The sequence below is a fragment of the Prionailurus viverrinus genome, chromosome A3, assembly GCF_022837055.1.
Source record: "Prionailurus viverrinus isolate Anna chromosome A3, UM_Priviv_1.0, whole genome shotgun sequence".
Classification (NCBI taxonomy): Eukaryota; Metazoa; Chordata; class Mammalia; order Carnivora; family Felidae; genus Prionailurus; species Prionailurus viverrinus.
Window position 1 is genome coordinate 109,872,827 of NC_062563.1, and position 13,035 is coordinate 109,885,861.

Consider the following 13,035-nt stretch of genomic DNA (forward strand, 5'->3'; position numbering starts at 1 on the left):
ATGTTTTTAGTAAGGCTTATTTCATCTTGGTATTAATGATTTAGAGCTGCTTCTAGTACATACAGGTTTTTTTTTTTTCTTTTTTCTCTCTTTTTTAAAAGGTGTTCTTTGGGGACAATGTTATTTTAATGTTTATTTATTTTTGAGACAGGGAGAGACAGAGCATGAACAGGGGAGGGTCAGAGAGAGAGGGAGACACAGAATCTGAAACAGGCTCCAGGCTCCGAGCTGTCAGCCCAGAGCCCGACGCAGGGCTCGAACTCACGGACCGCAAGATCATGACCTGAGCCGAAGTCGGACACTTAACCGACTTTGCCACCCAGGCACCCCTGGGGACAATGTTATTTTAACCTAAGTTTATTTTTTTTTCATTCATGTCCGTCACTTCTTACTAAATTTTACTAATTTCATTGTGTTCATACTGTTAATTTTTCACCCAAATTTAGGTTTTATTTCTTTCAGATACATACCTAGTTTATGTTTTTTAAGATTTGCTATTTTGGACAATTTTTCAGTTTTATGGTGGATTGAATAGTATTTTCTTCTAAAACTCCTGTAGTAAGCAGTTTTGTGGATTTAAAAATCTCTTGTGTCATACTGATATGAGAGAGCAAGCATATGGGTAATTTTTAATTCTATACATCTGGAGACTTGACACTTCTTAGGGTATGTCTAATTCTCTACAATTTCCTGAGCATGTGTGGTATTTTTTTTTTTTTTACAAACCCATTTTAACAAACCTGAGCAAAACAAAATTGGACAGGCAGTCCCATTAGAAGCCATTACTATATCCCTTCCATTGGAAAGGAAAACTGGAAGTTGATAATGTTTTCTCTGGTTCATTTTCAGACTTGTTCACTCTATAGACTTTATTGTGTTAGAATTTATAGAGCCGCTGGGCATTTTTTGCATAAAATTGGCACATTTTGTTTTATTTTTCTAGGCAACAGCTGAAGCTAATAATCTTGCTGCGGTAGCAGGAGCAAGAGAGATCTATTGCAAAAGTATGGAGCAGGTTTGTAACCAACATTTACATTTGACACTAAAGTGAGACAGAGGATTTTTACAGTTAAATAATTGAAATAATTTGTGCTCCTTACGTACTGTCACAATACATCATTCACTGATTCCCCTTCATCATCTCTGCTGGAAATAACTAAGAAAATAATTCTCATGTTTAGAGTGCACGATATAGGTGGCAAGTTACTACGTAAATCATACTAAAATAGTTTTGACGCATGATTCAGAGTGCTCTTATTAGCAGCTTCTGATGTAATATTAGTTTAAGTTCAATGACAACTTCTGTGCTAAACTTGCTAACTAGAACGTTAAAGGACCTTTTTTATGTGTTCTCTTTTACCCACTCTCTGCCCAGAGTCTTGTGAAGTCGGGTACAGATTTTTTTTTTTTTGTCTTTACTGGTATTAGTCATACTTGGAGAATTTATTTTACCCGAGTCCATTAAACATACAAGAAATAGGTTATGATTATGTACAAGATATTATGAACAAGTTTAAAACTGAACCATGTAGATGGCTTGACTTTTTGAGACTAAAAACTGTGAACCGGGTATGTTTTTTAAGTGTGAATTGTTCCTAGCCAGTAATCTGTCTTGTACTCCTCTGTACAGGTATGTGGTGGGGACAAGCCTTACATTGCACCTTCAGATCTGGAGCGAAAACACCTGGATCTCAAGGAAGTGGCGATCAAACAGTTTCGTTCAGTAAAAAAAATGGGCGGAGATGAATTCTGCCATCGTTATCAGGACCAGCTTGAAGCTGAAATTGAAGAAACCTATGCAAACTTGATAAAGCACAATGATGGCAAAAACATCTTCTATGCTGCTCGTACCCCGGCCACACTGTTTGCAGTCATGTTTGCTATGTACATAATCTCAGGACTGACCGGCTTCATTGGCCTAAACTCTATAGCCGTCTTGTGTAACCTTGTCATGGGGTTAGCACTGACATCTCTTTGTACTTGGGCATATGTAAAATACTCTGGGGAGTTCAGAGAAATTGGAACAATGATTGATCAGATTGCTGAAACACTATGGGAACAGGTTGGTATCTATCTTTTGGTTTTTCAGTGACTAATCTCATCCCTGTGACATTTCCCTACCCTTCTCCTGCAGTATTCGCACACCTCCTTTTCCTTTATACGAGGAATGTCAAAAGGATGTTTTCTGTTTTGTTTGGTTATGGTTGTGTAATCTGAATATAAAGTATGAACTGAGTAATTTTTTTTTTCTTAAAGTCATAATTTTAGTGTGCTTTGATTGACTTAAATCTGTAATATCTTTGGATAGATTCTTAGTCAGAGGCCTGATTATACCAGACAATGGGCAGGGCCAGAGTCTCTATGGACTTTTTTCTTAGAGGAAAGAAAATATAATCAGTGTAAGAAAGAAATTTGGAAGTGCAGTGCTTTAAGAAAGCAAAAGAAGTGTCTTATTAACCCTGGCAAGAAGCAATTCATGCCTATATTTGAGGGAAAATATTGATATTCAGGTCTTTGTTGCCTTCCGTGAAGATAGTGGTGATTTACTGATGGAACAACCTGATAGGGATTTCTTTTACCAAAGGAATTTTGTTTGCTGTCCGTACTATGGAAACACTAATGAACAAAACAAAGCGCCACAAACAGAGAACCAGCTTCTCTTAATGGTAATCTTTGACTTCAACCAGAATTCAAATCATAATCTTTTACCTCAAACCAGAATTCAAAGTCGGGCCTGACAAGAATCTACTAAGGGAAGCCATGTTGAATGTCCACCTGTGTGCTGGAATTCCCCGGGTTCAGAAAATTCCGTTCAAGGATGTTGTCATTAAAATGATCATCGTGAAATACTTGAGCATCATGTCAAGGATCAGAATGAAAGCTGCAGTTAGTATTGATGGACAGCATAATAGGCATTTTCAGATACCACTTCTGGGCATAAGAAGTATTGGGCTTATTTGGAGGTCTAGGACATGCAGGTCCATGTTGGTTTTGCCTTTAAATTTAAAGACGGAAGAAGTAAATCATTTTTTGGTGAAGGTTGATTGGGCATTGACTTTTCTTGTAACAGTGTCATTATTTTATGAAGTGACCCGCCATATTAGTTTGGATTTTGTATTTATTCTTTAGAGAAATTTGGATCTGATTTGGAAGCTTGTGTTTGGATATTTGTTAAATTTAACCCTTCATTTAAAAAAAAAAACCTCACTCTTGATATTCCTTTGATATCTTCTAATAGAGGATGGATTAAAAGCTATTGAAGCCTCGCTTTTTTTAAAAAAAATTCTCTACTTTAAAATTGTGGACCATCACTAATTTTCTGCAGCATGAATTTTAATCATTGTGCGATGTCTTCATTTGAAAACCAGTCATCCTCCTATATCATGCTCCGGTAGCACTGATTCTAGGACTTTAGAGGTGCCATTATTACAAAACAATTAAGTGGAAGAGTCTAAAGTGTAAAATTACCAGCGTAGTTGAGGTAGGTTGATCACTAGTCAGAGAAGATATGTGCTGTGTCAACAAACCTTGCCTAAATCTTCTTGCATTTCTCTTTTCTTTTGCTTCAGAGGAGTCCCAGGAAGGTGAGAAACTCACAGTCGCAGATTCTTGTAGTCTTAAACGCTTTAACTTCAAGGCGCTCTGAGTCATTGTCCTAACGAGTCACTCCATGTTTTAGGTGTTTTCCAAACTGTTTGAAGTTACTAGACGTCGAATGGTCCGTCGTGCTCTTTCATCAGCACAGCGACAGAGACTGTCATCCAACAATAACAAGAAGAAAAATTAGACAGTATTTTTAACTTTTTTCTCTATCTGAAGTTGTTCACCCTTAAACATGTAGGACAATAAGCAGGACCGTCTGGGCCGGTCTGCATAAATGCTGTATACTTACCAGATTTGATGCTGCATAGAGGGTATGGAATCGCACGTCCATCTCATAGGAATTGTAAATGGTTTGAGTAGGAGGAAAGTAATTTTTGTTGCATTATAAGATGTCTAACTGCATTATTTGTAGCATCATAGCTTTTTTGGGGAGAAGCATCTTTTTTATTTCCCACATTCCTGGTTATTTTCTTCATTGCTTTGAATTGAATTTTTATATCTATTTTTCTATGTACCTCTTTTTTTACCTCATGTTTTTATTTGTTTTGCACATCTCTCATACCACAGGTATTGAAGCCCCTGGGTGATAATTTGATGGAGGAAAACATAAGGCAGTCTGTCACAAACTCTATCAAAGCAGGCCTGACTGACCAGGTGTCTCATCATGCCAGATTAAAGACAGACTGACAGTTCATCTCCTCATGGACTCCACTCTCCCTTTTTTTCATGCTTGCTGTACAATGAGAACTCAAATAAAAATAAACCAAAGTTTACAATCAACTGTAGAAGTAGTTTAGTATAACTGGCTTCACAGATGGCTGCCACAGAGTGTGAAAATTGTTTGTTGGTTTTAAGCATTCTGTTCTTGGCTCCTAAGACATGGAGATTGGCTGAGGAGCATTAGTTTATCATGCACATTTGTGCCATGTTTCTTTCTTTCTTTCTTTCTTCCTTTCTTTTTTTTTTTTTTTCCTTTTTACTTAATCTAATGTTAATGAAATTTGTCTTATGTAAAAGGATATTTCAGGGAAATATTTTAAGAAATCTATTTAGAGTCTCTTTAACACCAGTGTCCCATTGAAATTTTAATTTCTAGTGAAGTTATGAATCACTGTATCAAGAATCAGATCGGGATGACAATGAAGCCTTTATTGAGCCACTACATTAAAAGTATATATTGCTTTACTGCCTTCAATACCAGTATTACATAAATGCATGTGTCAGAAGTCTCACAGAAATTACATGACAACTCTTGTAGCTAAGAAAGTGATTCTGAGGTGTACATTTGTCTTGCCTTTTTAAATTTATAAACCTGCCCTAAAAGGAGATGCATATCTGGGAAACTGAACTGTCTTTATTCAGTTTAGCCTTCGTGTACATAAAATATGCCATTAATTTTATTGGGGGAGAAATTCCATCCAAAAATGTTGCCTACAGCTATGAGTTCAGAGTGTCTGTACAGTGTGTAGCTTTTATTTTCTAAAACCACAGATAGGGCATGTATATGAATTATAAATATATAAATACGATTTTGTATTAAAAGTTTTGTAGTTTATGGCAAAATCTGGTTCTGTGGTAGGCTAAGTGCAGTCCCTGTGAAGGAATGTTTGTGGCTCATGTCAGTGTGTGAATGCATAGACAATTTGAAGTTTTTGATATATTTGTGATATTTATCTTCCTTGAGCACTGCAGTCTCCCCCCCCCCCCCCCCCCCCCCAAGGGAATTCAATGGGAATGTTTATCGTGACTTTGTCCTCTGTTGCATTTTAAAGTTATTTCCTGTAATTTATTTTCAGTACATAATTAAAAATTTGTTGTATATATAAAATGAAACTTGTGATTCTTTTTTAAGGAATCCTTCAAGTATGTATTCCATTACATAAACCATATTTGTTCATACTGAAAAGAGCATGAGCAGGAAACACCCAAGTGAGAGCTCTAAGGTATTGTACCCAAAGCTAAGCTTGTAAAACTCACTTTTCTTTGTCTGTCTCTGTTAGGGAAAACTGAACTGTGATTAGCCTAGGTGTAGCTGGGGATTTGTTCATTTCTTTTCTCCCTCTTTCTCTTTCTCTCCCTTTTTCTTTCTTTCTTTCTTTCTTTCTTTCTTTCTTTCTTTCTTTCTTTCTCTTCCTTCCTTCCTTCCTTCCTTCCTCCCTTCCCTTCCCTTCCCTTCCCTTCCCTTCCCTTCCTTCCCTTCCTTCCCTTCCTTCCTTCCTTCCTTCCTTCCCTCCTTCCTTTCCTTCCTTCTTTCTTTCTTTTTTTCTTTTCTTTTCTTTTCTTTTCTTTTCTTTTCTTTTCTTTCTTGTTACATGTAAGGCTAACATTTTTGCAATTCTTTTGTAGCCTTCTTTATAAACACCTATTAAAGTACCTATTTTGGTTGTTAAGTGAAGAAAATTCAGATGTTGAGTTGCATGCCTGAAAGCTCTAAATTTACTTTGGTTGATATATCTCCCCCCACCCCCCTTTTCAAATCCTGATTTTATATGGCTTGTATTTGTTTCCATCTGTATTAAATTGCTACTGACTCATCTGTTCTTCTTAAAACATAATGAATCCACCTGAAAAGTCTTTTTATTTCTTCTAACATCCTGTTTTATGAATGCTGTGGACTGTTTTTATGAATGAAAAAAAATAAAAGGTTTGTTGTATAATAGCAATTCTTCTGAAATTAAAGGCACACAAATTCACTTAAAAAAAAAAAAACAAAAAGAGTTGTGAAATCTACACCATGGATTTGTTAGTTTTTCTTGTTGGAGAATGTGTTTTCCACAAAGAAGATACAATTCTATAAAGGATTCCAAGAAAAAACACTTCGGTATCAGCTGGAAGACTGTGAAAACTATTAAGGAGCAATAAAAGGGATTAAAGACAAATACAAAGCTATTGGCTGAAATAACTTGGGTGTTAGTATGTTTTCTGTGGTACAATTTTGTAGTAACCCACCTAATAAGGTAGGTTTTTAAAAAATACTTAATGACAAGTGATTTCCTGGTTAAGACCCAAGTAATTTTGTGGAACAGACAGTCATTTACAACCTACCGAGTCTGCCTTACACATTTCTCCTGAAGATAGCTAGCTGGTCGGTCATCCTCACTTGCCTGAACATACTCTATCTGTGAACTTGAATAGCAGTGTTTCGCTGGTGAGCATTGTGTTTTCAGCAAACTCCGACCTGGACTTGCTTTAGTTGTTTTATTTCCGGAATGGGGCAGACCAGGGGCTTCATCTTGCTGGAGATGGGAGTGCGGTTGGTGTCAGTTACGTTGTTTCATTATTATGGGATCAAAAAAGAAAAGGTTTGTCCTTGACTTGGTTAAAAACCTGTTAAAAATATATACCGTCAAGGGTCAGAAAACACGGCGGTGCTGCTGTTAGTGGTGCCCTGTATAGATATAAGAAATGGCCCTTCACAAAGTTTTTTAAAGCACTTGCGGGAACTGGCTCTTTGATCGGCGTGTATCTGCTAACGGAGGTTGCTTGTGTCTGATCTCCACACTATTAGGCTTCATTCGTGGTCTGAATTCCCAAACTTTGGTCAGAATCCACCTGTGCACCTGTGTTTTACCATTCCCATCACAGTTGCGGGATGATGATAAAAATCAGCCTAGAGAGCTGTCAGCTGTGCGGCTGGCAGCCAGCGCTTACCAGTCTCGCAGGGTTTGCTAACCAAATGGCTGGCTGTCTTGGATTCATTCCGTCTGGAGCCTCTGTCACAGAACTTTGGGGAGCCTTCCAGTGGGCTCCTGGGCAAACAAAGCTAAAGTAGAGCTGAACCAAGCAGGAGAGAGAATTGCTACTTTCTCCACCCAAGTCTTAGATCCTAGGGATTTATCCCCTTTCAAATTTGGGTTTTTGCTGGAGTTTAGGTTGAGGAACTGATCTACCCTTGACATCCTTCAGTGCAACTGAACAAGTCCTGTATGTTCTTTTAGATTTGTGACTTTCTGGCTTTGGAGCCGAAGCTAGCAGTTGGCCAGGTCAAAAGTGCCCAAAGATAAATGCAAGCAGGTTAAGAAGAGGGGGTCACAGCCTTTGTATAACCCAGTGAAGCACTTCCACGTATGTTCGCACTTTTCATCCAACAGCCCTGTGAGGAAGCTAGGAAACCACGTTATCACAAAAGCGTCTGGAGGCACCTTAGGCTTGCAAACCGGGATGCTAGCACACGCCTCCAGGGTTTCAATCCTTCAGAAGTTTCAGACCCAGAGAGTAATGTTCCTAACTCAAGAAGAAAGCTCTGTCTTGGTGGCATTCTGTGAAGCACCAAAAGGTGGAGGAAACATGATTTTATTATACTGAAACAAGGTGGAAATCACCTGTAATATCACTCTTAAAAGACACGAAGCAAGAGGTGAAATTTTCCTGTTCTTTTGATTGTGCACCTCAAAGGTAACTTCCTGGGTGTGCTATTGAAATCATCCCCATGCTTATCGACACATCTGTAGGTGCATAAAGTACACTCTTGATTTTTATTTTACACAAAAATAGAATGACCCCGTATGTGATTTTCTGCGCCCTTAGAACACATTTTCCTAAGCCACTAAGTAATTCTTTAGTGCTCACATGATTGCTTTGATTCTTCTGAGGGTCGAAGGGGTTTTGAGGAGAGAACATCAGACCTTGGATTGCTGCTGTGGCTTTCTTATTTTTTACGCGTTTTCCCCACCACAGGATTGGTGAGAGAACCCAATAAGAACATGTGAAGGGTGTCTGGGAAGCACATACAAGAATAGAAAATGTGCACTCTCAATTTTTCTTGTTCTAAGGCTGCATGTGCTGCCTTCATTTGGCCAGGAGTCAGATAAACTACTTCCTGAAGCTTGGCCATCACTAACTTTTTTTTTGGGGGGTGGGGAGGGCTCATTTGGGCCTTCGTGTATACTTCCCAGTCACAAAACATGAAGACTACCAAAAAAACTTGGAAGAATACTTGCCTTTCAATTCCAGGAAGAGGAGCTAGACCTTGGAGTTAAAACTTTGACCCCAGCACCCCTGCTTTCCACTTGTGAATTTGGGTAAGCGCTTTGGAACAGCCTCGCCTCGGCTGCTTTGTCTATAAAATGGAGAGAATGCCTATCCCTCAGGGTTGCTCTCAGGATGGGGTGAGAACCTATTTTGAATCCTTTTTATGGCGATGATGTTCGAGAAAAATGCATCTATCTTCCCAATCCTACCTACTTTTAATTTTATACCTTCTGCTTCCTGAAGAGAAAAACAGGATAAATCTTAGAAGGTGATGGTCATTGCTATCTTGTCTGTTAAAAAAATGCAGTGTCAGTAAGTCCCTCAACTAGTTTAAGCTCCTTGGAAAGAATAAGTCGATACTTTATGCATTCTTTAATCTTTCACATTCTCCACTATTCTTGTGCATGGCAAACGCACGGAATATTTTAACACGCGCTGGACTGGTCCACTTCATCCCCTCCGCTCACGTCCATACTTGTACCATCTACTGTAAATGAACCAGGTTGTCGTTCGGCAACTGTGGACTCCTAAATATCCATGTGTTTTCTCCTCTTGGCCTCAAAATGCTAAGGAACATGATTATTAACTAAAAAATACCTGGTAAAATAATTTTGGCGTAGGGTGAATGTGGTCTACCCTTAACAGATCTGGATTATCTTTAGAACTTTAGTTATACTGATTTGATCTGATGCATCTTAAGTATCTGCTCTTTTAAGTTGTTCCAAAATTTGGTTCACAAGCCTGTGCAGTAAGGAGTTAAGAGTTGTTCTTACATTTATCGTGTCTCTCTAAGAATGTTGATGTTGCTTAGAACGCTTAGGATTCCTGGGAGGACTGAAGCCCTTACAAGAGGCTAAACAGCAACAACAACAAAACCCAAAACCAAAAAATCAACCAACCAAATGAAAAATCCAAAAACCCCCAAACTAATACATTTAACATCTAAATACCGCCAGTGCTGGGGTAATGACTTTGGGGTGGGTCCTCTTTACCTTCCTGGCAGGGGTGGGGCAGAGAGAGGGAACGAAAGAATCCGGAGTAGGCCCACACCCAGTTCAGAGCCGAAATAGGGCTCCATCTCAAGACTGTGGGGCTCGATCTCAGGACCGTTGAGATCCTGACCTGGGCCAAAATCAAGAGTCGGATGCCCAACTGACAGTCACCCTGGCGCCCCATCCTTCGTTTTGATAGAGGAGTCCTCTTGAGTCTCAAAGACGTTGTCTGTGTTTACCAAGGGGGTGCGCTCCGGGATCGGAAGCCGGGCCTGGCTTTAGAGTCCAGAGAGCCAAGTACTTGCCCACCTTATCACAACGAGAAGCACGCATCGTCCTCCACGGGCAGAGGAAGGAAGTGGAAAAAAGATCAACAAGGAGGAACACAGCCGGGCTCCAGTGCAGGTGAGGCCGGTGTGGGAACGGTGGATGTGGCCCCGGGAGAGAACTGTAAACACAGACGGTCAAGATTGCCGAGGGCCCACGTGGGCAGACTTGGCGGTTAGATGTTGAGGATACCCGAACCACTCTTCCAGACTTGGAAGACATCAGTTAAGCGGCAGTTTTAATAGCCTTAGGGTAGTTTCTCAAAGTATGGTTTTATTTATTAATCAGAATTGCCTGGAGTGTCTGTTTCACATACGCACCCCTGACCTCCCTCACACAGTGGGTAATGAATTTAAATCTGTATTTCTAATAGGCTTCTTAGATAATTCTGATGCCTACTGAAGCTTAAGATCCAGTATTAGAGCAGTGTCGTGTTAGAGGAGTAGTTGGATCATAGATCTCTCCTGCGGTTTTTATACTGACTAGGAAAGCTTTCTGCAGAGACGTGAAATGATGTTCTTGTATTCGGTTGTTTAGCTGAGAGGCTGGTGGAGAAGTGGAGAAGGACATGTGGACAGAGGTGGAAAGTGTACTCCTCTCCCATAGGAAGGTGGATCTCATCTCTCTCAAGTTACAGACCCATTCTTTACCTCAGCCCTTCTTTCAGCATTGCCACTGTGCCTCGCAGGCTTTGGACTGAATCTCTCTTTTAAGATACTTTCCTTGGGTAACAAGCTAGGTACTGCTATCATTGCGGTCTTCTTATTTCATTAGGGAAATGTTCGAGATTGATGAGACTTTTCATAGTGTTGTTTGTTTTTTCATCCGCCTTTGTTTTTTTTAAAAAAAAAAATTTTTTTTTTCAACGTTTATTTATCTTTGGGACAGAGAGAGACAGAGCATGAATGAGGGAGGGGCAGAGAGAGAGGGAGACACAGAATCGGAAACAGGCTCCAGGCTCCGAGCCATCAGCCCAGAGCCTGACGCGGGGCTCGAACTCACGGACCGCGTGATCGTGACCTGGCTGAAGTCGGACGCCTAACCGACTGCGCCACCCAGGCGCCCCTCATCCGCCTTTGAATGCAAGGAAAAGAGCCCCAGGGCTAAATCCCCCAATGTCCATAAATCAGCAGAGAGATTACCTCTATCAAAGTATAATCTTCAGAAAATCAGACATGACTCATACAGGTACATAATGAATTTTTGTCAAATTTATTTGCCTCCTTAATGAGGAAATCGTTAAGGTGGCGAAGCTGGTTCAAAGCATTGGAGCAATGGGAGTTATGTAGGCCACCGGGAAGGGTTTGGAAACCAGTATGCCGAGGGATCTGAGCTCCTCAGAGCAAGCAGCAAAGATCAGCGAGTCTCAGACTTTGTGGTCTTAGGACCCCTTTACAGGCTTTAAGGACCCTAAATGGTCTGTCAATATTTACTTTGCAAATTAAAACAAAAGTTTAAATATTTATTAATTTAAAAATAAACCCATCGGGGCGCCTGGGTGGCGCAGTCGGTTAAGCCTCCGACTTCAGCCAGGTCACGATCTTGCGGTCCGTGAGTTCGAGCCCCGCGTCAGGCTCTGGGCTGATGGCTCGGAGCCTGGAGCCTGTTTCCGATTCTGTGTCTCCCTCTCTCTCTGCCCCTCCCCCGTTCATGCTCTGTCTCTCTCTGTCCCAAAAATAAATAAAAATGTTGAAAAAAAAATTAAAAAAAAAAATAATAAAAAAATAAACCCATCATACGTTAACATTTTTTAAATGAAAATAAATAAAAATAGCTCCATATATATATATATATATATGAAAAATAGCTCCATATATATATGTGTGTGTGTGTGTGTGTGTGTGTGTGTGTGTGTGTGTATAGGCATTCTTTTACATGTTTGCAAATAGAACACTTTAACTGGCTTAGAGGACAGCTGGATTCTCATATCAGCCTCCACATTCATATGTTACAATATGTTGTTTTGGTTGAAGTATATGAAGAAAATCTGGCCTCACATGGTTTTGCAGTTGGAAAAGGAGGACCTTCTAGAATCCCCAAAGTGCATGCTGGGGACTCCCAGAGGTCTTTGGATTACATTTTGAGAACCACTGCCCAACATTAAGAAATACCCTTGGCAGGTATGTTAGACAATGCCCCTGTATGAATTTGCAAGGACATGCTGTACTGTCTTATGCTTTCTTTCCAAGTTGGGGATAGTTTTTCTTAATACTTTGAAGCCCACGTCTTGTTCCTGCCACTAGGAACAGGTTGGGCCAGACAGACCAAATTCCACTTGTAAACAGTAGGAATTGGAACTACTTGTAAACCCATTTCTTTAAACAATCTGCCCCCGCTCCCCAAAAATCTTTTTTTCCCCATCAGTAAAAAAATGTGTGCAAGAGATTTTGAAAATATGAAGTACTTTGAACTTGTCAGAGATGAACACCGATACCTTTTTTAAGGCCTTCCAGTCTGTTATCCGTGTTAGCGTGTCAAAGTCCGTCCCATTTCATTTGGTACCGTGCTCTACGTAACGCCTTTTTGAAACTGCATTCTCCATTTAATATATCATGAGTCGTTTTTCATGAGAGTAGATCATATTCTAAGTTTTTTTTTTTAATGGCTACATTTTATTTTTGTTACGCTTTATCTAGTTTTGTAACATTGCATATTTTGACATTTTCATGTTCAGTGTGTTAATAACACAGCCATGGATGACCTTGTACCTGCAATCTTGTGCTGGTCTCTGCTAGTAACCAGGAGATGGGCACAAACTCCTGGAGTTAGAAAATCCCTGCCCTCTAGAAGTCTCGTAGCAACTTACGTCTTCCCCAGCGGTACCTGAGACTACGGTCCCAGCGCCAGTGGCTCCGGGCCAACCCCATCAGGCCTCACTACGCGTCTCCCCCATTCGACATCAGAAAATGAAGTCATTTATCTTCACGTTGCTTCACATATCACTTGAGCCAGTGGTTCTCAGCTCTGACTGTGTATCAGGATCACCGCACCCCTGGAGCTTGTGACCCCTTGTCCTAAAAGTTCCCTCCCCCAGGTGGTTTTATTGTGCAGGTGGGACGGAGAACCACCACGTGCTCTTACCCCAACCTTACCTTTCCCTGCCTTCCTGCCCCTTTCTTCGCACTCTGTATAATCCAGGGTC

General features: G+C 40.2%; 1 protein-coding gene across 4 annotated transcripts in view; it reads left to right on the forward strand.

Moving 5' to 3' along the window:
- Nucleotides 1-5,431, forward strand: part of ATL2 (atlastin GTPase 2) — a 67,914-nt gene extending 62,483 nt beyond the window's left edge. For 3 of the 4 annotated variants that reach the window (XM_047851469.1, XM_047851468.1, XM_047851470.1), the window contains 3 exons: nucleotides 944-1,015; nucleotides 1,631-2,062; nucleotides 4,171-5,431. In XM_047851469.1, coding sequence (XP_047707425.1) covers nucleotides 944-1,015; nucleotides 1,631-2,062; nucleotides 4,171-4,290 — 624 coding nt within the window. In that variant the 3' untranslated portion in view covers nucleotides 4,291-5,431. Of the gene's footprint in view, nucleotides 1-943; nucleotides 1,016-1,630; nucleotides 2,063-3,569; nucleotides 3,585-3,679 lie in introns of all 4 variants that reach the window. The other variant, XM_047851471.1, reaches the window with a different exon arrangement.
- The last annotated feature ends 7,604 nt before the right edge of the window (nucleotides 5,432-13,035 follow it).